A 26206-nucleotide genomic window follows, 5' to 3' on the forward strand; every position below is an offset into this window, starting at 1 on the left:
ATGAGATATAATCTGCCAACTAATATTTATAATATATTACTGCAAGGCAGTACAGAGCACACGCAAACATGTTGTGAAATGTCCTTGACTTCAGAAGACAGAACAGCTCTTCCAAATATTTTTTTTCCTTCAATCTTTTGAGCTTGTCTTTTTCAGAATAGTAGCTGCATGGTTCTATTTCCTTTCAAGTGTACAACTTCTTATTTGTGTAAAAGAGTAAGGAAAAACAAATGTTTATATTCTTATGATCACATAATTTTCAGTAAAGGTGACATTATCCACATTTTGCAAATGTCTATCCTTCTCTAATCTCTGTTCCTGCCTTCCCATTCATCCTAAGAAACTGTCATTCTTTAAATGTTACCAAAAAGCAAAGTCTAGATATTGTCAGCTCTAAAAAATGACAAACTGTTCACCTAGCCTTGTTTTTCTTTTTCCTGAAGGTGTCGGGGTAGCTCCTCACAAAACTTAATTTGCTCATAAAAACTCAGATTTTTTTTTTTTTTTTTAAAAAAAAAAAGAGAGAGAGAGAGAAATGCATATCAAAATGCATATGCAACCCACACAAAAGAATGAGCCTATTTCTATTTAAATTAGCTTATCATGATGCATTTTTTGCCCTTTGACAAGTTATATGTGAGTGACTTTTTGAATTCTGAATGCTAGCTCAAAAATTCTGAAAAACTAATGGAATTGCTTTGAAGGAACAAAAAATCTGAAAAATCAAAACAGGATTTCAGTAAGGTTTTGCTGCTTCATGGAGGGGTTCTGTACCTGATGTGTAGGGACTCCCTTCAGCACTACGGTAGTAGGGGTTGATGTGGCTTGGGAGCTTCCCACTGCCACCAAACATGAAGAGCATCACTGAGGAGATGCCCAGAGCCAAAGTGCATAGCCAGCCTGTGCTTTCAGAAGGCAGGCTTTGCAAAGTGAGAGGTCATTTAAATCCCCAGTGGGAGAAGTGTATGTTAGGAGAGGTCCTGTACGGGATGCTCCCGGGCAGGTAGTGCATGGACTGCAGTGTAAAACACATGGTTGAGGAAGAAGCAGGAGAAGCCTCTCATGATTTGCCTGGATGACACCAGGAGCTGGAGGCTCCTGGCAGAACTCTGCACCAACAAAATGAAAGCCTTATCTCTCCTCAGATTCTTCATCCACCAGGGCATCAATGTCAATTGATATTAACAGTAAAAAATGCCCTGTCAGAAGACACTGGTAAGCAGTGAATAAACACAGTAGTTTAAAATAAATGTACCATTTCTACACTGAAACATTGTATCCCACCTACTTAACTAATAAAACATTTATTAAACTTTTGTTTTCAATTATCAATTACTTGATTTTTAATTTGAGTTCTATTCAGAATAGTGAAATATAAAAGGAAAGTTTTTGGTGGTCTTGTAACCACAGAATAGAAAAGGGTTCACTCTATGTGAACACCTGTGAAGCACAGGTTATCCTAGTGGCCAAAATGAATCAAAACAATAATATTCAAAAAGTAAACAAACAAACAAAAACCTATACTTTTTTTTTTTTTTTTTTTCCCACAATGCATCCAGCTTAAAGAGATTCATGCTATGGTTTCATCCTAAGAAAACCTAAATACCATGAAAAACAATAATAGTAATGTTGTAGACATGATGGCTTAAACAAAACAAGGTAGAAGCAATACATTTTATTAGACCAGATGGTATATTAGGCCTCTGAGATCTGAAGACAGCCTTGTATAACTGAAAGCTCTTTTTCAGCTGTACACCTCAGTCTAAAAACAGATGAAACTTCTACTGCAGGTTTGTTCTTCTGCTTCAAAAAGCTGACATTAATTTTTGGACTTGTTTTATAACAACAAAATACTGTGTAGAGCCAGCTTGCCATTTCCAAAGATTATAAACATAACAACTGTAAAACTGTAAATAGTAGGATTCAGTTTACTTAGATTTTTATATTATAAATCTATAATGATTTATAAACTCATTTTAATGATTTAAGGAACCCTTGTTACCCAAAGCTCTTTTTATAGCCAAGAGACAGAAGTAGGAATTTACATAACAATTCATTTGATGTTTTACACATTAGCATTAGGAGGAGACAAATCATGCTATGCAATTGCTGTAAGGAGCTACTAGCTCATACAGAGATGACAATAAATACTAAATTTAAGCAAGATGAATCTTACTTCTAAAGGAAAACACTCAACAGATCATACTCTCATCATTAATAAACCTCTCACTACTTGAGTAAATGTAGGACTCCTGAGTCCATAAACAGTTTATTAAGGTCTGAGAATGTTTCTTGTCATCTGCTGTGTCTGGAGAAATAGCATCATCTTGTTTAACATGGAAAGGATGCAGTGAGGAGAGACAATGTTTTAGGGAGGAAACTCACAGGCATCTTTCCATTCTGTTTCTCCCCTCTCTACACTGTATAAAGAATGTGGATGAAATCCACTGATTTATATCACTCTTTAGTCTTGTTTCTGTGAAGTTATAGCTCATATTTTTAAATTACTGTAGTTCTGGATATGAACATAATACTCCAAGGTGAAAGGAAAAAGTGTGTTAAGGAAATGAAAAAATGTCATTGCTGGTTCCAATTTCTTTCTCATATTTAAACAATTACCATGTGTTATCAACTTCTCACAGAAAAAAAAAATAAGCTGGTGATTTTTTTTTTTTTTTTTATATATATATATATTAAGCTCTCACACAGATAAGTAAAACATCAGAAGTTATGATATAATTTTGATTTATCCATCTCATTCCTTCTCATAGGAATCTTTCATCTTTAAACTATTTCAGATAAAGTTTCCTAGAATATATATATATATATATATATATATCTTCAGAGCTTTAAGTATATTTTAGCACTTTTTCTAGTAAGCCAATAGGTGTTTTATCCATGCTGGATAAGAATGGGATTAGTTTGCCACTGGGTAAATCTGGGAGATAATGAAATGATAATGTTTATTTTGGAGTGTATATATTAAGAGTCTGATAACATTTAAGCAATAAACCTAAACAAGATATCCAATGTGCCAAAAAGTACCAGTGAGGCTCTATTTAATTCTACCATTACATTATTATATTTTAAAGTTTGTTCTCTGTCTTAAAGCTAAACATTCATTTAGTGTAATTATGTACAGACTTTTTGAGGAAGCGTATAGATTTTAATGATAGAGGCAACTCTAGGTCTAGGATATGCTATCAGACTTAAACATATTGTACACTAGTTTATTAAAATACCATCCTGGAAGACTCCACTGTACGCATAAATTACCTAAAACTTTCAAATAAAAACTAGGAAAGTGATAAATGCTAGGTTAAGAAAAATATTGCTGGATTTAACATAGTCTAGGGGAATGCAAAACTAAAATGAGATCTGATTCTATAGCAATAATGTGAAACAACAACACAGAGTGTCATTTAACTGTTTTTTAAAAGGCTGCTTAACAAGCATCTGGGGTGCCTTAGGAATGGATTTATTTAATTTTTATAACATCTTAATGAACTAGGGGTTTATAAGTCTTTTGTGTCTTTAGTAGTCAGTGACAGTTACTGTTTTGTTACATTTTTATCTATAGCTTCCTTCTCTTTGTAGAATGAAGCTCATCTTAACAACTTCATCACACCAAACTGAAACATTGGGAAGTGATACCATGGTAACAACACCTACTTAAAATGCTTGTATTTCAATATTCTGGTATGACTCATGAAGAAAGGGAAACTGACTCACACAAACTTCCATCGCAACAAGGAACGGCGTTTCCTTAAACTATTCTCAACTGATGTAAAGCCAATTTTTTTTTGGAGTTATTATTTTTGTTTTGAATGCTAGTTTTGAATCTTACACACAAAGTGTATTTACTTACACATAAATAATAATAATAAGTCTGCAACAAAAATAGAATATAAATTATAAAAAAATCAAGTTCTTAATAATGGAACAACAAATAGAAGTAAGCAAAAATGGCATAGTTTTAGCAAAAATATGCACAGAAGTACACTACACTTATTGCAAAGTGGATAATTTAAATTGAATTCTTCATTTTCTTCAGGGAATAGAAGAAAAGCACAGGGAATAGACTGATAAGCACATGCTAAGAACTCCCGCTTTCACTGACACCGTGTTGTCAGTAGGGAGTAAAGGACTCTAAGGCAACAGAAATCATGACTGCACTATCAATTACATGGTTTTGTAGTACCTGCCTAAGTAAATATTACAAAGCTTATATATTTGTTCCATTAATTAACACTGTATGAGATAAGATACATCAAGAGTCATGATACACAGCAAACAAGGATAAGGTTGTAAAGACTGAAACTTGTACTAACACAAAACTTCCTAATATATCTAAAGGATTATATAAGTAATGGTCTGCTTTTATATTACCCGTGCAAAAAGACACAAGAGGCTGATAACTTCTCCTTTCTGATGATACATTACCAGGTAGAGAGGAAAACGGGTAATGGAAATGGAAATTATTATCATTATTATTATTTTTAAGCTGGAAAATATAACATAGAAGGAAAGAATATTATAGAATGTATACTATGCCATAATTATTTTTGCTCAAAGCTTTGGTCATTGCTACCTTCATATAAGTTTTTGAATAACTCACTAAACCCATTTACAATGAATATGTTAAATCAGCATTTATAGATAAGGTTTTATTCAAATATTCTGATTGTTATTACTTAAATGCACATAGGTTATTAATTTACAACCTTGTTTTCAGCCACACAAAATGTGATTGCACTATAAAAGATCACACATTTCTAGTTAAAAACAAAACAAAACAACAACAAATACACCTAACCCACTCTTCAGACATGATTTTATTAAACCTACAGAATTTTATGTATTACAAAAATGCTAGATTAGTATTTTGACCATACTGTTTTCCTAATGAGTCTATTGTTTGCTTTAGATTTTATTAGTCTTTGCAGAGAATAATACTGGTAAATAGAATTTCTCTCTGAATATGTTCTGGAGTTAAATTAAATTAATTATGAACAAAAGGAATGAACATAAGCTCTGATAATTATTAGGATCAGCTAAAGCAAGGAGAGGCTTAGTGCATCCAAAATGGTTCATCCCTGTCATTAGCTGCAGAAATTCAGCAGGGTCTGTTCTCAAGATCTAAAAGCTTAGAAAACAACCGTCTTTGTTCTTTAATGCTCTTCATACTTAGCACCAGCTAAAAATAAAGAAGTGAATGCCTCTTGCAACATCTCTGCCTCTGAAAGTATTGAACGAGAAAGAGCAACAGAACTGAAAAGAATCAATGCCAACATTCTGGGGAAAAAAAAGGAGGGTTCCCATTTTATCATAACCAATTAAAATACCGAACACTTTAAACAGGCTAAAAGTTACAATACCTCCCTTTTTTCCACAATATATTTTGGATGGCCATGCATTCTGTAGAGATAAATGAAACCCAAATGTTATGAGTTGTGAGGCTATATATATAATTTAATTATTTCTTAATAATGGTTATTTTCATGATGGACTTTTCAGGAATAACAATTCATGCTTATTGTCATTTAAGATTTTCTACTAATGACGCTTAATTCTATCAGAAAGCAAACAATACAAAGCTTATGCAAGCCTTTAAGCAATACTAATAGACAGCTATTGTGTAACTTTAAGCAGACAAATTGCATTCCTTTTTTTTTTTTTTTTTTCCTAAAAATCTAGAGAATAAAAAAGTCATGAATAACAGATGGAAAAGAATAAACTGCCACTTTCAAGGTTGTTACAGAAATATTTTTAAAACAAACAGGCTAATTTTAAATAATAAGAAAGATTGTATCAACCAGGATTTAATTTAGTGTCATTATAGCTTGATTATGAACATACTCAAACCTCTAAATCCAAAATTCTGCTCATTCCTGCTTATTGCAGAAGGAAATGGTTTTCAAGAAAGCAAATCAATGAGCAAAGACACTAAAAGGTATCTCTGAGGAAAAGCTTCAGGAATAAGAACCTACTGATTAGCTCTGATTCCATCTGCAAGGTGTAAGAACTTTTAACAAAATGGAATATATATAAATATATATATATAACCAAATAGTCATGGAGGAATTGAATAATTAAGGCTGACAGGGTGTGTTTGCTTTATGTTGTTCATCAAGTAAAACTGTGTAAAATTGCAGTGGGGACACATATGCTCTCTCTTTCACTCAGACTGGAATTCATTTGATCTTATTGATACCCTACAAAAACTGAAAAAGTTTGTCCTTGCAAATATTTTGGTAGAATAAGTAACAGAAATAATATTTCTAAACCTAGCATTTAATGAAAGTAAATTGCTGCTGGAAAATATTTTTGACCCATGTTTGCAGTATGACTAAACTAATACTAATACTGATGTTATTCTGCAAAAATGTAATCCTGCCCCTTAATTAAGAATGCAGGTATGCTTTAATTAAAATTCAACATATAAAAGAAAGAATTGCTAATGCTGGCCAGTCTGCAGGTATAAATGTCTACATGTTTTAGTACATTGAAGGACTTTTTAAAATATGTAATTACATAACCACAATCCAAGAACCATTAATTACAGTTCGTGTGAATATTAAATTTAGTTACCAACTAGAATAATCACTAGAATAATCTGCAAAGCAGATATTTGCTAAGTCAGATGTCAGCACGGTAAGAAAATTGATTTAAAATATTTAGATGATATATTTTCAATGTGAAATACAGATTTTCCAAACAATATGAAAATCAAAGAAAAAATATTTATTCTAATCAAAGACTGAAAGATGCATCCATATTATAAGAAGAAATCATATTTTGGAATGGAATTTAAATATATACTTGGTAAGGAATGGGTATGTAACTTTTAAAGATTTTGTGTGTGATTTACGAAAGTTCTTACAATGTTTTAGCTATTAACAAGTTTTGTTTTATTTTGTTTTTCTTTTTAATAAATCTAAAATTAGAGCATAAAATATGGTTGTTACTTTAAAGGTGTTACAAAAATGAACTTCAATGCATATAACTTAAACTAAGAAAACATAATTTGTTTTTTTTTTTTCATTCTATAAAAAGAGGGAAAATCTTCACTTTCCATGGCTTAGTGATATTCAATTGTTAGAGTTAGATGAGATTGATATAATCTATAAAGTAAAGTTGGCCTTTTTCAAAATGTGTGAATTTCCTTCTTTCTTCCCCCAATTTTAATTCATAATTAGAATATGAGCTGTTCAATATTACATTATATACAGAGGTATATAATGTGTGAAACATTAACATAGCAAGCATATGCAACATCATACTGAATGCTATGTGCTTATATAATTATATCCTTAATTTAATAGTCTGCAGTAGCAACAACATTTTCCGTATAGAAGACACCAAGACTGCAAAAGTGCTGGAAAATGAAGGTGATCTTGAAGTCAACTATCTTCACAATGTCATCCAAAGAGAAAGAGAGGTGGGGGAAGGCTGTTGACATATCCTACTGATGTCATAGCTGGCTCATCCTGTGTATGCCTTAAATTATCCAGGAGCTGCCCTTAATTTAACATATCACAGTTCCTTATACATATGGCCCTGTTCTTCCACCAAACAGTTGTGAAGGTTTTCTAACTTCTACCCTAATTCTTATGTGCAATAACAGAAATACAAGTTTTATAAGTTCTCTTATAAGTTTTATAAATTTATAAGAAAACTTTTTCTATCATTTTTATATTGTCTGAACACATCCTATCTTCTCTTCATCAGTGAGATTTATATTACTGGTGTTTTTTATTTTTTTATTTTATTTTATTTTTTTTTTTTTTATTAAGATATCAACCCACTCCTGTCTTAAAAATCACCAGGATGTCAAGGTTATCTTAACACAAGAATATCTATACACAAGAATATCTGTGTACGTTCAACATATTTACTGGATACATGTATGGTACCTCAGTATTAAGTCTGCCATTGTATTTTAAGGTAGATCTATGGTGACTATGAATTTAAACTCTGAGATTCAAACTTGTTTGTATTTGAAATTAAGAACAGATATTATTTACATAAAGTAGTACAAAAAGTCTGTGAGAGAAAGACTGACCATCATTCCTATCCCACAAAAGAAGGAAAGAAAGACTTAACAGGTTTTTGTTTATTTGATTGATTGATTGAAGTTATATAACATCTAAATTATCATCTGAAAAAAAAAAAACAACAACAACAAAAAAAAACTGTTTACAACAAATAATTTTGAGACATTTGTCCAAATAACTTCCTGAATCCAAACTTAGTTTGCTATCTGCAGGAAAGTTTTCAGTATAAATGGTTCATAGGTAAGATATCCACTGAAATAATATTGTTTTTCAAAATCATTATTTTAACCTGTTTTTATTGCAATTTGAATTTTGGAGACCAAAGAAAGATGAAAAATTTAGTATTTGGAGAATATGCCTATGATTGTGTAACTGTACCTTCCCAATATTCTTTTTCTCCTTGCCTCTTCTAAGTAAAAGGAAGGATGTGTTGCTTTAATTCAATTCTACACTGCGCTGAACATACTTAAACCTGTTATGTCACCAGATATCTTTCTTAGCAAAACAGTAAATCATTTTATTTTGAACTAGGCAACAGTAGTAATGCACAGAGGTGGATCTTCAGTTACTGTAGAAAAATAGAAATGTTTACATATATAAAATATCTGGCTCATGGATTTTTAACATCAAAAGTGTTTTAAGTTTGTTTATTTGTTTCTGTTTCTAGAGGAGATGATATACTCTTGGAAAGAATTGTAGAAAGTCTAAGTTCCAATCTTAAACACATGTGGAAATATAGCACATAGGAAAACAAACAACAAAAAAGTATTTTTTTAATGATATCTGTGTGATGTTGATGGCAGGGAGATCCTGATAGGGTAATGCTAATGAATACAGAGAGTTATTTTTCATGAGTCCCATTTTGATAAACACATCACAAGCTCCATTATGTTAAGGATTTTTTAAAGCATGAGACAAACTGGTAATTCTCAAAACTACTTGCTTACTCATACTTTTGTATTTCTTTTATTGTAACTCACTAATATGTTTGGCAGAGAAATTTCAAATGTCTCTGAAATATTTTCTCAGGATCTAATCCTTAATGATTAAATTTGTTCTTAGCAATAGTTCACACAAATGTCATCATTTATCAATACTGCCTGGAGGCATGTCAGAAACTGTTGAAAGGATATTTAGTTTCTCAGTTTTAATTAATTAAATTTTCATTAATACAATAAAGAAATAAAACAGCAATTAATTTTTCTGCCATTAATTTGACATTTGCAACATTTATTTCTCATTTTCTGAATTAAAGCTTAATTTCTTTTTCAAACAAGCAATCTGTCCTCTCCACCCCCACCAACAACTTATTTATTCTATATACTCCTAAATGTATTTCCAGGACAAAACATTTTTATTTTTATTTTTATTTTTTTTTCAGCACAAAGTATAAGGCTGGTTTGTAAAGCTCAAATCTCTTCCTATAAAGCATTAATAAAATCTCTTATCATGATGTCACTAGTTTTAGTATAAAATTAGTATTAGTATGGGGAGATCTGTTTGCTCTGATTAGTCCCAGAATAATATAAAAATGGTTTGAAATACTATTTCACAGTGGAGCACCACCCACAGGGACAGGAGGGATCACCTGAAAAATGAGCAAACTCTCTTTGAGTCTATACATCATATATTGCAAAAGGTAATTGACAACCTCTTGGTATAAATCCAATTATTGAGGACTGTATCTCTGCCTTATATGCATGAGAATCAATCAGGATATGTTTATTGTGAGCTTAATGATTAGACAATAATTGCCTGTCTGTACGGACTAAATAAATCAATTCCAAACAAAAGAAAAAATATGAAGATTTCCTTTCATATCCTTTCCTATCCTTTCATATAAGAATATGAACTTAAATAAATATAATTGATTTTGCATTGTCTCAAAACAACATAAACATTATGATTTCCAGACTGAAGAAAGAAGAAAATCACAAACCTTAGAAACTATTTTCTTCTACTAGAAGAAAATTACAAACCATAATTCATTTTAATTTCTGATAATGTGGAGTAAATGGGACACATCAAAATAGAAAGCAAACTTTTCACCGTAAAAGGAAAATGTTCAAGTCAATCTAATGCACAACATAAGTGTGGTTTCTAATTGTCATCATGCAAAATATTTATATATTAGATACTAAAAAGAAAGAAAGAAAGAAAGAAAGAAAGAAAGACCAACCAACCAACCAAACAAACAAAAAAACAAAACTCCTTCTCTAAGATTTGCTTTTTTTTTTTTTTTTTTTTTGATATTTTGAGAGAGCTTATATACAAGAACTTATATACACAAACATTGGTGTGAACCACACAAAACTAGTTCACCTTAGTTTTCCCAGGGAAATACTGCTTCTGCCTTTTTCTGTATATTCAATATATTGTTGAACTGCGCTGTGTTATATAGATTGTGTTGTATTCCTGCCTTCCAATGTCATCCTATAATTCTAGAGGTTAATCCTCTGCCTTAGGTAAACTTACAGTTATATTCTTTAAAAGCATGTTAAACAGATGTTAGAGGTCTGATCAAGAACTGAAAAGCTAATGGACTGTTCTTCATACTGTTCTTCAGCTGTGAACTTACTATTACAACATATATTTTGTTTTCATCTATGAGGAATTTTATGTATTGATATGGTAGCTTTAAATGCAGATTATATTAAATTTGTCTTCTTCAATTGCTGGTTACTAAATTATATTTTGTATATGTTATGTAATTACTCTGTGGAACTTGATACTTCAAAATAACTTTAAAGCTCAAAATAAATGAATTTTAAAAAAATAATTAGACTAACAAAAAATAATTTAATTAGTTATGACTGCACACAACAATTGAGATCAAGAAATTCTTGTACTATAAATTGCAGAGAGGGCAGCAGAGAATAACAGAGAAAGAATGCTATCATCCTTCATTTATGCACTGTTTGAACTCTAACCCTTATTGGGTTATATATATTACCATGTTGCACAGATCTATTGGCTTACAGTTACAGCTCATTGCATGTCCCAAGGCAATCAGACCTACTACTGCTATTGGGTTATAATTATAACTATTCTCATGTCCCAAGACATTTAAAGACAACAACAAACAAAAATTAAACATTATTATTTATTTATTTATTTATTTATTTATTTTAGAATTCATGCTTGCTGAAGTTATCTGTTCCTTGATCACATTTCCAATTCAAAAACATTACCTATCCAGAAGCTTTTGCACGCAGTAGACAAAAACTCAGACTTAATCAAAATACTACACATGCTATTGTGAAGCATTCAGGATAACCATAATGTATTGACCATTCATGCCTAGGCACAGCAAGGTTTTGTGAAAGAATGGTTTATGTAGTTATAATGACTTGAATATTCACAACTCAAATCACATAATCACAGAATGGTTGTTTAATCACAAAATTATTTTTCTTCCTACATGTAATAGATAATAAGAGCCTGTGATTACCTGTAACTGTTAATTCCGTCGTTCTTCTGACAACAAAGATTCCATATTTTACCTCACAAGTGTAATTTCCAATGTCATCCTCTCTAACTTCACGAATGACAAGAGTGTCCTTTTTAAACACAATACTTGATCTCCATGTCTTTGACTTGCATTCCTGTTTAAAGATAACATAACACTTCAGTGACTATATTCTTGTACTTAAATTGAACCACAGTTGACAATGCTACTCAAAGCCAAGAAGGCTAGACAAGAGCTAAGGACAGTTTTGAAATTTAGGTACATTAAAAATCTCAAAATCAAGTTCAGTTAAGTGTTGATTAAAAGGAAAAAAAGACCATAGAATTTTAGAAACTGACATAATATTTGCTATCTTTTAAGGAAAAAAAAAAAAAAAAACTGATTTTTTGATAGCTTTTGTTGTTGTTGTTGTTGTTTTGACATTAGTTTGTTGAATTTTGTTAAAATTTCATTTAATTACTTGTCATTACACTCATGTCTTTGATAACATGATTGTTATATTACAAGCAGATAGAGGTTGCATGGGATAATTTGTTTATTTATTTTAAATAAAATTGCGATTAAAAAAGTACGGAAATGGAAGAAGATGGGAAAAAGGAGAAATGATGTTAGATAACTTTTTCTTTACATATCTTAGAATGAAAGTTCTCTGAACTCTTAGTAATAAGTAAGTTACATAAATGAAAAAAAAAAAAAGATTCAGAATTTCAAATATTTCAAAATATTGTCATTTGTGCATTAATAGAGGCATTTTCTGCATGCATGTTTTTTTGAATCATTGAAATGCTTATTTTCACCCGAGTAAGTTTGATGATATTTGAAATAGCTTCTTTGTTGTTTTTGTTTGTTTGTTTGTTTGTTTGTTTGTTTGTTTTCCCCTAGGTCTTTGAATGTCTGAGCAGTAAATTTGTAAGTTATTAGAAAAAAGGGTTGATGTTTTTCATAAGACATTATATTTTAATGTACTGTCACAAAGTATTTTACTTGATTTTCCTAGCATAATCATTGTCTATGCATTATGGGCTTGAATTTAATGTTAAAATATTAGAGGTTTTTTGAGCTTGTTCAGACAACTGCTGTTAATGACTCCTTAAAAGCTAATATTTTGAGATGTTTTTTAGTAGCCAGACATAGTTTTAAATTTTATAAATCTTCTGATATGTATTTTATATACTCAAAATAAGAGGTAATTATAAGCAAATAATTGGTCACATACCTCTCATCTTAGATATGTTAATTCAATTACTTCAGCCACAATCCTTCTAGACCATAAATATATATATATTTTCAGATACCAAAGTCCGGTGTATTATATTAAAATTTATAAGTTATGAGGTAAATTACTGGACTTGAAAAAATAATTAGAATGTATATCAGCACATAGTTATACTGGGATGTTCCTCTATACACAGATATTTGTAAAATACTCAGAGTCTAATTTTCAGATTTATTGACATGTTTGGGGGATTAAAATTGTATGTACTATATTGCTGAGGTATTAAGTACTTCCTGCAAATGGTAAGAAACCCAGAAATCGAGCTGCTGTTCAGAGACATTCTTATGAGATGCCCCCAGGCAGCACTATTTCCTGGTATTTGACCCTTAAGTAAAGATACAGTAATCAGTACACAGTATTGAAATAAAGCTATTGACAAAAACTATGAAATTAACTATAGTTGCAAGTAAAACCAAAATATATCAAGACCAACTGTTTAGGAGGGATTTGTTGTTATTGTTGTTGAACTTTATACTGCAAAATTAAGCCATTTATTCAGATAATTGTATGTGTAATTATTCTAGTCATATTTTTCCAAGTAGTTGTTATGTCTGAGTTTCCAGAGACACACTCTTCTGTCTGATCTGTCACAACCAGTTGCTGTATATGCAGCTCTTGTGGCTTTATCTTAACATATTAAATCAACCTGGACTGGTAGCACTTTTCTTTTGTAGCTCATTTGTTAGCAGAAAGCTTTTATTTGTGATATCCATAAATAGATATTAAGAAAACACCAGCTCTAAAATTTACCAAAGGAAGCAATTGAATTGCTCTCAGTCAGTTCATTCTTTTCTATCCTCAAATCTGTTGTCTGTTCTTAACAGATTTTAAAACAATCCAAGCTTCATATCATATTGTGATCATGAAAAAAATAAGAACATTGCATAATAGCTTGTTGAAGGTGAAAACTTATTGGGTTGCTTACCTTATACCATAGAATCTCTGGCTCCCTAAATGGAAATAAAAAATCCTCTACTTCAGGGCATGAGATTTCCTTGCTTTTGCTAAGTTCAGCTTTTTCAAAATATTTCATCTTTGAATTGTAGCAGAGTCCAGTGTCATTTTCACCCACCGTCAGAGAAATGGACACTTTCATACAGTAAGTTGAGTTTCTGTAATGCAATAAAAATAGAAATAAAAGTCTAAAATGAAAAAAAAAAAAAAAAAAAAGTAAATGTACATGCTATATTTTAAGTAATAATTTTCATCCCAAGCAAGAGATAGAAAATAAAACATTTTATTTGTATGTATTCTGCAGTGGTTCATGATAATTTTACTGCTTTCTCAGCCACTAACTACAATATTCAGAATGTGTTAACCTTATTCTATTACTGAAGGATTCTCTCTCCATTTTATTAAATTCCTTCTAACTTTACTGTCCTTACTGTATATTTGAGGACAAAATGCACAATAAAATATACAAGTATTTACCAGTAATTCTAGATAACCTACCTGCTGACAGAAACTATTACAAGAGTTTCCAAGACTGAACAGATCATGCCATAGACACCACAGCATGAGATGCCTGCTCATGAGAATTGAGCTTGCTTTGAAGTGGAAGTGGTAACTTTTTTGCAACTTTTAATTAAAATGAGTCTTATGAACCTTCAGTTATAGAATAAAGGGTGTTTTAAGCTTACAGACTGCTGACTTGTTTAACCTTAGCCTCCGTTCCCCATATTCCCAGGCCAAAACATTACTTCTGCATTACCTACAACCTTCATTAGTGTGGGCTCTATCCTGAAACTTGTTACTTCCTCTGCTTCTGATATGCCAGACAGCTGGAGACTAGGAAACATTATCTTGCTTCCCACATTTCACTATCCACTATAATTAGTGTCAAAGACAAAAGTACTAGGAAGGACTTTTTTGTCATTTTAGATTCCAGGTGGGCTGCAAGTGCATGGATAAAGTTGAACACTCTCTGGAACACACTGTGACAATACACGGTTTCTCTCCTACTGTTTTGTAAATGTGTTTGACCCCTGATCTGCTGAAAGAGGATCCTGCAGAGAGCACTGAGAAAACACTCCTTTTCTTATTTCCACTCTCAGACTCTATGAGCTGATTACTGATTTAGAACAGTCTTGTTTACATCAAAAATGGCAAGATGTCAAAGATAGCTAAATTTTCTCATTGTCTTTAGATTTCTTAATATCTGTTTCTTAGTATCCTGTTTCTTAATGTCTGTTTCTTTTCAAGACGAAGTGAGAGAAATGCTTAAGGACAGAGAATATGTAAATTCATTTAAAAACAAACAAACAAAAAAAACAACAACAACAACAAAAAACATACAAACAACAACAACAACAAAAACTTCTACAGTCCAATTTTACAGAGAAAACATAAACATAAAAAGAAAGATACAAAGACAGAAGTAACTAACAAATTGGAGAATATTATTAGAAATATAAATTCTGGAACTGAATGACCCTTAACTATCTAACTAATTCATAGACATGTAAGGAAAACAGTCACAAAATTACTTCCTTATAATGAAGCTATAACTATAATTTACTGTCCCATTCAAGAAACCATCTCTATAAATCAAAGTTTAAGCTTTATGCAAAATAAAAAATGTGTCCATTGATTATGGATCACTTTTGCTGCTTTTAACCTGCTCATGATTCAGTCTCCAGTCTTACCTGTTTATGCAATTTAAAATCATTTGACATTTCAATGAACACATGTTCAGTACTGTACATTATATTATTCCTCCACAAAGCTAATCCTCGGAGTACTTATCTGTGGCTTGAGAATATCATAAAAAATCACCTAAGTAATTTTTTTTTGTTGTTTTCTTTCCCAAATTGGTAATATTCTCTTTCTGTGTTCTTGAAAGACTTGGAATATTCCCTTGGAAATACGGAGAAGGTCTAAAAAATCCATTCATCTCTTTGGGTCAAGAGAGGAGTACACTATTAGATAACAGAAAGTAAATACTGGGAGGTATTGGCTATCTAATTTTCACATTTAAATATTGTTATAAATATTATCAAAAATAAATATTATCTCATTATTTTAAAATTCCTAGAAGGAGTTTGGAAAAGCAACCAAACAGGGAAATTTTTAACTGAAGAACCAAGCTAAGGATTTTTATTTGTTTATTTATTATTTTTATTTCCTTCAATATTCAGGGGAAAATGGCCCAGAATTTTGTTTTTTGGTTTGGTCTACTAAGAATTCTTTTCTGCAGTAATTGTGATGTGAAATGCCAGAGCCAGAATTCCTTCTGAGGCACATACAAGTTTCCATTGCCACAGGTTATCCTTTACCAGATACAAGTTAGGCTTCAGGGTCTGCAAGAATCCATAAAGCCTAATTTGTATTTTAGAGATGTCTCAGATTGTTTAAAATCATTGTTTGAAGAGGATCCTCCAAACCCTTGCTAGGTAGTCTGCATGCTAGGATGCCTCTCCAACATGCCTGTGCAATATTGCCCACAGTACTGAACATAAACATAGTGAGTTAGAAATCTGTGTGCACTTGCAGGGCTACAGTCTTGCTGGAATCACAGAGATGTGGTGGGATGACACAACATGACTGGAGTATTGCAATGGAGAGATAAAGATCTTTAGGAAGGACAGGCTGGGAAGATGTCAGGGAGTTTCCCTTTATGTGAGAGAGAAGCTGGAGAACACTGAGTTTATGGGTTAAAATTAAAGAGAAGACAAGAGGTAAGGATGGCATTACAGCAGTTATCTGCTTACGGGTCACCTGACCTACAGACAGATAGGAGACAGACAGATGGAGAAGCCAAAGAAGAGTTGTGCTCTGATGAACATTGGAATTGGAGCAGACGACCTCCAGAGGTCCTTTCTAACTTCAACTTTTCTTTGATTTTGTGATCCTGTGAAGATGTTTTTATTTAATGACCAAAAAAAATGGTGTGTCACCAGGGGCGACCTTATTGCACTCTACAGGTACCTTAAAGGAGACTGTAGCGAGGTGGCAGTTGGTCTATTCTCTCATATGCCTGGTGAAAGGATGAGGGGGAATGGGCTAAAGTTGTGCCCATGGTAATATGGTTTAGTGGAGGACTTGTTAGTGTTAGGTCAAAGGTTGGACTAGATGATTTCGGAGGTCTCTTCCAACCTAGATGATTCTATGATTCTGTGATTCTGTGATACATTAGATATAAGGAAGAAATTATTTACACCGATGGTGGTGAGGCACTGGAACAGGTTGCCCAAGAGAACTTGTGGATGCCCCGTCCTTGAAACATTTAAGGCCAGGTTGAATGGAGCTTTGAGTTACCTGGTCTAGTGGAATGTTTCTCTGCCCATAGAAAGGGTTTAGAATTAGATAACCTTAAAGGTCCCTTCCAACCCAAACCATTCTATGATTCTATGATCCTAAAAAAAAATTGAACAGTCCACAGACAGGAATTAAGACGGGGAACAAGAAGGTGAGTGATCATAATGGATACAGTGGATAAAGAGCCTCTCAGCTATCAGAAACTGCAGCACATACCAGAACCCTCTGGGAAATATGCGTACTGCAGAGGGTTAAAAATGTTAACGTGTTAGAGCTAAGAAAATTTTCCGTATGTCTGTTACTGGAGGCACTGTATCAAACTAGCAAACAAACAAAAAATCTTACATCATGAGATTAAGGAAATTTTATAACCTAATGGAAGCTTTTTTTACATTCATTTTTAAGAACAAATGCAGCTTTCTTTCAGTCTCCAGTGTAGTCCAAACTCTACACCTTTCACATTACACAAGTAGACTTCAAAACAATACCAGTCTAAAAACGCTAAGCAAGTTTTTACTTTTATACTTAGGTAAAATTCAGGCAGTACGAATTACACAAGTTATGAATAAATCACAAATGGCTTACTAGAACTGTATACATTTCCTCCTCATGAAGTCACCCTAACTTGTCATTTGTACATTATTGGTGTATAAATATTAAAGTAAAAACTATATAGCAATATACTACTAAATCAGGAGTAAATATAATGATTCTATTACAGGTCTTTTGTCTTTGTAGCCATTCAACATCCTAATAATTGTACAGGTCAGTAACAGCAATGCTGTGATTTAACCTTTTAATAACAATAGGACACTTAAGTTTATAAAAGGCTTAATTCTCCATGATTTCTATTATATTCCAGAAGTAGTTGCTCTAATGCCCAGCTTCCACAGTTTCTCCAAATCAGTGATTTACCCTTTTATTATCTGCGAATATATGAAAGCATATGGAGTGCTGAATAACAAAGATCCATTTAAACAAGAGCAGAAACCCTCTGCTTTTCACTCATTTGTCTGATTGAAATTACATTTACCTCACCAGTTCATTTCACCCTAATGTTAGTTGTTTTGAAACTGTTGTACATGTACATTCATATAGGATATCTGTCATAAGGGATACCTTAGTATTCAAACCTGTAAGAGAGGGAGCATGAGAGAGTGGAAAGTGGAAAAGCTCTACACAGAACATATTCTAAAAGAACATGGTTAAATGTGTGCAAGAGGAGAGAATGAACTACAGAAATGTCTTGTAAAAATAAATACAAATGTACAGATGAGAAAAGAGGAGGTCTTCATGGAAAGAAAAATGCAGACATGAGATCTGTTAAGTAGTTACAAATACAGTCACATAACAAAATCTCTTCCTTCTCCAGACAGTGACAAAGCAGTCCTAGTAACACCATGATGACCCTGCTTAATTCCTGATCCAAATTGCTATTTTCTAAAATAAGATCAATGGTAATTTATATCCCTCTTAGGTTCCCAATTATTGTATACAGCTATATCTTCCTTGAATTAAGTGGAAATACAACAAATTGTAACAGATGAATCTATGTAATACTTTTACAGTCAAATTCATTAGGTATACTTTTTTTTTTTTTTTTTTTTCTGAAAAACTTAGTAGCAAATAACTATTTCTATAAAACAAAACTTGAAAAAATTACTAACAACTGAAATAGTTATATGACTATTGCTAATTCATCAGCTCAAAAAATTACAGTAATTTTTGATATCTATAAACTTTTTTCCTTAATGAAATTGATAATAAAAGTTAGCCAGTGGAGTAAAACTTGTCATTTGCCTATGTAACACATGCTTTAGCATTCATATAATTACCAACAATAACAATACTAAAAGGTTTTCTTCAAGTCAATATTCATAATAAAGAGCCTTCTAGAATTTTGATATCCTTTCCTTTCTCTGTCCCTTTTATCTGCTTGAACTGACATCCACTTCAGCATGCAGTTTATTTTAGATGTGTGCTGGAAAATATACACATGCATTTCCACTTTATTTCTTAATAGAAGAGAAGCTAGTGAATGCAATACACACAAAAACCCACAAATTAACTTCTGAGATATAGAAAAATGTTATTGTTATTTTGATAGTATATTAATATTCCAGGAAGATAGCTGACTAAATAATAGAAATAAGTCTCAAATAGATTAGATATAAGGTAATTGTATTAAGTTATTAGTCAAATAATAGAAAAAAAAATTGTCAAATAGAAAAAATAGTGCATACAGGTTTAATTAAATGTAGTATATAAATGACATATAAGTTTTTTGTTCTTGTTTTATTTTGTTCTGTTTGATTGTTTTTTTTTCCCCCTTTGGCTTTGTCTTGCCTTTTTGTGTTGCACGAGCCCATTGAACATAAGTGATATGATAAGGAACATTCAGTATATCACCATCATATTTGCCAGATTTTTTGACAGGCTAATGAATTTCCATGCCATTGGAAGGTACAGAATCCTACAAAACTGAATGTGTGATGTGTGTATATATATATTTTGCTATATTTTTTATAGAAACAATTTGGGGACAGCAACTCAAGTATCCTTACAAGAAAAATCAAGGAAGAAAATAATTAAGATATTTCAAATTCTATGATTTTAAATATCTCCAAGGTTTTTTGACCTTTGTATAAAATTTTCCAATTATATATTCAGACACTTGCCTCTGTTTAATTAAGTTCTAAAATAGCTCTTGTAAAAAAAACACTGGACAGCAATGACAGCTGCAGCAGTGTCAGCACCATTTTGAAATTAATATCTTCAAAGTCCTGCAGTCCTACATAAGACTTTCTGTTTTTCCTGTCATTACAATAAGCAAGTTATTTGAAAAAAAAAAAAAAAAAAAAAAAAAAAGAAGAAGCAAAAGCAAAAACTGAAAACAAACAATCAATAAAGAGAATTATACACCATAAAAACACAGGCACAGATGAGAAATTCTCAAGTAGTATTGTCAAAAAGTTCATTTGTTTCAATAAAATATATTAACTCCATGTATATATTTATATATATTTATATTTATACATATATATGTATGTTCCTGCACTTAGTCCAATGTGATATCAGTTAATCCAATAGAGACGTGTAACTACATATGCACAACATGAAAATATAATAGATGATTACATAAGGAAAGAAAAAGGAAGAAAATTCCTATTGTTTTATTCAATTTTGTGCATAGCTTTGTTATAACATGTTATAACATAACATAGCAAATTAAAAGACAATATAACTGCTATATTAAAAAAAAAAAAAAAAATGAAAAGGTGAAGGTGACAAAAGTGTTATAAGTCTCACAGTCACAATCCATTTCAATATTTTATCACAGTTAATACACTAGAGACTCAACCAAGTCACTAATTTTTGAGTCTAGGAAGAGAAGTAAGAGCAATTAATTTGAATTTGAATGAATTTGAATTTCATTATTGATACAGATAATGAAGAGCATCATTACAGAATTCTAGCAATTGCTAGCAACACATCACTAATAAGCTTTGTTTCAACAATTACCATTAACTAGTTATAGCTGTAACACATTACCAAATGTGGTTAGATTTACAGCAGTAACAGCCCTATTTCATCTGAATTGAGTTAAATTCAAATACTACGATATTAATAATAATTTTTCCATACACGTGTAGATGTTTACTATCTCTAATTCTGTTTTATTTCATACATTTGTGTAGGACCATTCAATTTAAAAGAGCCTAAAACAACAATGCAACCATCTTTACAGATTTCTGTTGTAACAATCAAGATCCAGTGGGATAGGAAGAGTCAGAAACTAAGAATCTTAATATTCAGAAATAAATATTTTTCCATCGTGTCTAATGTCAGTTTTTAACTATTCTCAATCAGTCTAGTCGGTTCACATGATACTTTCAGTTGCTGAGTTTTTTTTTTATTATTATTATTATTTTTTATTTTTTTTTAATGGCGTAATAAGAAGGGCCGATGAGCTAGTTACAAAAGTTCGGAAGTGTAAAGGACACTAGAATGAACCCCTTTTCTACATAGAAGTGAAGTTTTTCATTTACCTATTTCATTCAATACATTTTCAAGCACTGAAAACCCAAGATGTTAAATATACACATTTCAACAACAGAAAACAAGAAGATGTACTGGGATTTTTCTTTACAACAGCAAATCAATTTAAATCCAATTTATCCAAACAAAATTAAATTATTGGACAATGTTTCAGAAAGAAAAGAACAGAAGGAGGAGGAAGAGGAGACACGAGGAAAACAAACAAACAAACAAAACAACAACAACAACAACAACAACAAAACACGGAATTAACACACAGAATAATAGTTTCTCTAAATCTTAACTCTTAAAATACTTTACATTTGAATGAATTGCCTAAAAAAATAGATACTTAAAGCATAATTACTTTATAAAGTAGATGTCTAAATTGGGCCACATGGGTTACTCTTATGAAACTGCTCTTTTTTCTTGGACTTGATATTAGTATAAACAGATAATTACCAGTCTCCCCTTCAGCCTCACCAAACAGAGCTCTGCTCTGAACCTATATAGTATGCAGACCCAGAGCAGCATCCATCTTCATCCCTATTACTTACAGAAACAGGGAAAATGGGACTCAGTTCATTGTCCACTCCGGTGCTTTACCATGTCTAACCTTCAACAGGAGGACAGAGCAGACAGCTTCTCTCAATGTACATAATAGAAGAAAATTCATTTTTTACCATTTCAATACAATTATTAGAAAAAATTCAAGCCTTGCATTAATAGAGGTTAGGTTCTTATACTGAGTTAAATTACCGTATCACCCTATTTACCAGGGTACACAAACTGAAGAGAACAAACAGAGCAAACAAGATAAAAATAAATAAATAAAAATAAATAAAAAATAAATCTTTATTTCTTATAAGTTTCCCTTCTTCATACAAGCTGTGTTGGGAACATTACCTTATTTCCAACTCCTCCTAAAATTTACATCAAAAAAAGTGATGGAAATGTGTGTTTGTTTGTTTGTTTCACAATATTTTAAATTTCATTTTGTAAACTTGGTCAGTGATGTCAAAACCCACTTTCTATAAATGGTCCACCCCTTTTTGAGGGAAAACTTTTGTTAACTATTTATTAGACACAATTCAAAATGATTCTGTCATTTTCTTGACTTCTCTTCAGTTATTCTGATGTCTGAAAACTGGAAAGAAAATAATTTCAAGAGAAAAACAAAAAGTCAGTATTGCTAAGCTAGTTCTTGTGTTCTGGCCAGTGGGTCCAAAAGCTCTTTATGAGTCTTAAAAGTTTCTCACAAACAATTTTAACACATTTAGATAGATGTGCGGTTGTTAGGGAACATGACTGAAGCCTTGGGTGAAGGAGTTAGGACAGGGTACTGTACTGCAGCTGGAATTGCTACTGCTCAGTGAGGTCCCCTTGGTGGCAGAGTCTGTAACTTCTGAAACATTGTTCAAGATAGCATTTTTCAAACCTCTTACACAAGTTTAAAGTTTTTCTGCTTTGTTTGTTTTTCCCAAAACTCTGGGATGGCTAGCTTTCACTCTCCCTGATTCTGTTAGCAGAAATCACAAATTGCCTTTTTCATAAACCTTCCAGAGCCAAGAGATCTGTAAGTGCTGGGGTAGTGGTTCAGGAACAGACAAAGAGAGAAGAAAAGTGGAGGGAGACAGACAGAGGAAGGCTGAAATTTTCCTCTGTGCCTTAGAAATTGTCTCCTGATTCCATATCCCTGAGGGCCAACCCAGCTTAAAAACTGTTTTTGACCTCAATTGAATTATATAAGCTGTGATTTCTTTGCTCAAGGGTCACCTCAATAGACGCATGATATTATGAAATAAGACACTGCACACAAGCCTCCAGGATTATTTGAGTAACAATGTTCTGCAAGATGCTTGTTTTAATATGTTCAAATTAGTCATACCAGGAAGTATTGATCTGCTTTAGTGCCTGCTTCTGTCCTCAGAAGACAAAACTTTCACATTTTGTCCTCGTCTGACATGATTGGTACTTGCTGTCATCCCAAGTTTCTTCCTCTCCAACCCCATCAAATGAGAATGTGAAAGTGCAAAGTTTGTGTTAGAATAAACTTTTCTTTGTATTAGGAAGAGCTACTGAATGATCTGAAAAGCCTTTTATTGATGTAGTGGATAACAAAAAATGAAATACAAATTAGACTTTAGAAAGGGAATTGAATTTTCTCATTCTTAAAATATCTTAAATATTATTTTGTGAGTAGGGTAGAAAAAAAAAACAACAACATTCATATAAATTTTATGTTATTGGCTTTACTGTCTCTGTCTGTTTTAAAGTCTAAGTGAAATTGATGCCTTTTATGGAACTGTAATCAACTTGACATTGATTTCCACATGTTAATAAAACCTAATTTTCTTAATAAAACATGCTTGAGCAAAATTATGGCAATATTAAGAACTTTTACTGATAATTCCATTGAAGGAACAGGTGTATAAAATAATACAAATTCCCCCCAAAAATATTTTGTTTAAAATTAAAGCTTTCTCTCAGATAAAATTAAAAGAAAATGCCCATACTCTTACAAATCAGGGATATTTAGATATATACTCCTATACTATGGAAATCTATGCATATATCAGTCATATAGGAATAGTAGGAATTCAGAAAATGTAAAACTAATGAGAGAAAGTATGTGAACTTAAGAGAACTTAAGAAAATTATCCTATATATTATTGTTTAAATCTAATAATTCTATATCTACATGTTATACACTGTGGGGAAATCATTTTAAAAACAGCTGGGAAGTATATGGTATGTGAATTCCTTCAGGTAATAGGATGTAAAACATTAGAGTTAATTAAAAACTCTGGGATTTATCAGAAAAGACATTGTAATGCACAGAGTATATCTGGTTAGTACAATATAGGTCACCACTAGTCTAAATTTAATATTATATTTATTAATTTAATGTGATTTACAAATCTAGTGCTAAGTTAGCTACTCATTTCAGTGAGGCTTTCTGGGATCATTAGTGAAGAAATTTGGGACGAGTGAGTCAAAAAGTGCTAAAACAGAGGTATATGTTCTGGTTTTGGCTGGAATAGATTTGATTTTCTTCATAGTGAGTGACGTGCTATATTTTGGATTTAGAAGAAAAATAATGATTATAACAAGCCGATCATTTAGTTGTTGCAGAATAGTACTTGCAATAAGCCAAGGAGTTTTCAGCTTCTCATACTGCCCCGTCAGTGAGGAGGCTGGGGATACACAAGTTGAGAGGGAACACAGTCGGGACAGCTGAACCAAACAGGTCAAAGGGATATTCCAATACCATATGGTGTCATGTAGAACAATAAAAACTGGAAGGGTTGGCTGTGGGGGGATCACTGCTTGGGGACTGGTGGGCTTTGGTCAGCAGGCGGTGAACAATTGCATTGTGCATCACTTGATTTACATATGCATATATGTATAATAATAATTATTATTATTTTCCCTTCCATTTCCACCTCATTCTGCTCAGGGGAGGAAAGGAATGAATGAATGCCTGTGTTGTGCTTAGCTGCCTGCCAGGTTATATATACCACAACAGCATGTCAGAATGATACTGAATGTTTTCTCTACAGTAGATCAATATATATTCCCAAAGGAGATAGAATTATGAAGAGATGTGTGAGTACCTTTTTAGCTTTCCACCAACCTTAATAAGAAAATATCACCTTAGCATTAAACCCCTGTAGGTAGACTACCTCCTCATAATTCAGGAGATTCAGCACTTGCCTTTTTTTTTGGAAATTATGTGATCACAAAGGCGAGTAAATTTAAAACCTTACTTAGAAACATTTGCCAGAATAATAGAAATGTAGTACTATAACTTCCTCGGAAAATGATGAGTTCATGGAGTTTTATTATTCTTCCCATTTGTTCCTTTTGTAGTTCCATAGAATCACAGAATGGTTGAGGTTGGAAGGAACCACTGGAAGTCATCTGGTCCAATCCCAGTGCTCAAGCAGAAATACCTATAACCACTTGCCCAGAACCATGTCCAGACACCTTTCAAAAATTGGCAATGGGAGCAACTCCACCATCTTTCTGAGCAACTGTGCCAGTGCTCCTTCATTCTCAGAATAAAGTGTTTCCTGATGCTGAGATGGATCATTTTGTGTTTCAGTTTGTACTTAATGCCTCTTGTTCTGGCACTGAGCACTACTGAAAAGAGCCTGTCTCCGTCCTGTTTGTACCCTCACTTCAGGTATATTTGTACATTGATTAGAATCCTCCAAGCTTTCTCTTTTCCAGTTTGAACAGTCCCAGTGCTATCATCTTTCCTTATAGGAGAAATGCTCTAGTCCCTTAGTCATCTTTGTGGCCATTCACTGTACACGCCAGTATGTCCATGTACTGGGGTGTTGTGGTTTAACCTGGCTGGCAGCTAAATACCACACAGCCGTTCGCTCACCCTCCCCCCTCCCTCTCTGGGATGGGGGAGAGAAACGGGAAAGTGAAGCCTGTGAGTTGAGATAAAGACAGTTTATTAAGATAGAAAATAATAATGATAATAATAATAATATGTACAAACAAGTGATGCACAATGCAATTGCTCACCACCCGCTGACCGATGCCCAGCCCAACCCCGAGCAGCCGGCCCCCCACCCTGGCTAGCCACCCCTATATATTGTTTAGCATGACGTCAGATGGTATGGAATACCCCTTTGGCCAGTTTGGGTCAGCTGTCCTGGGTTTGTCCCCTCCCAGCCTTTGCTGCACCCCCAGCCTGCCCGCTGGCAGGACAGAACGAGGAGCTGAAAAGTCCTTGGCATAGTGTAAGCATTGCTCTCCAGCAATTAAAACATCAGCATGTTATGAGCACTCTTCTCATCCTAATCCAAAACATAGCACCCTACCAGCTACTAGGAGGAAAAAAATAACTGTCCTAACTGAAACCAGGACATGGGGAACTCAGAACTGGTTACAACACTCCAGGCATGAACTTACCAGTGGTGAAGAGAGGAGAAAGATCACCTTCCTTCACATCATGACAATGCTTTGCCTAATGCAGACAAGAATACTGTTAGGTCTCTTTGTGGAAAGGCACATTGCAGGCCTTTGCAGTTCATTGCACATTGCAGTTCAGTGTGGGGTCCACCAAAAAACACAGGTCCTTTTTTGCAG

General features: G+C 32.7%; 1 protein-coding gene across 5 annotated transcripts in view; it reads right to left on the bottom strand.

Moving 5' to 3' along the window:
* The window catches only part of IL1RAPL1 (interleukin 1 receptor accessory protein like 1), a 723370-nt gene that overhangs the window by 280698 nt on the left and 416466 nt on the right, over positions 1-26206 (bottom strand). For all 5 annotated transcript variants that reach the window (XM_035316058.1, XM_035316062.1, XM_035316059.1 and 2 more), the window contains 2 exons: positions 13728-13914; positions 11509-11662 (listed from right to left, as the gene is read on the bottom strand). In XM_035316058.1, coding sequence (XP_035171949.1) covers positions 11509-11662; positions 13728-13914 — 341 coding nt within the window. The remainder of the gene's footprint in view (positions 1-11508; positions 11663-13727; positions 13915-26206) is intronic.

This window comes from Oxyura jamaicensis, chromosome 1, assembly GCF_011077185.1.
Source record: "Oxyura jamaicensis isolate SHBP4307 breed ruddy duck chromosome 1, BPBGC_Ojam_1.0, whole genome shotgun sequence".
Lineage (NCBI taxonomy): Eukaryota > Metazoa > Chordata > Aves > Anseriformes > Anatidae > Oxyura > Oxyura jamaicensis.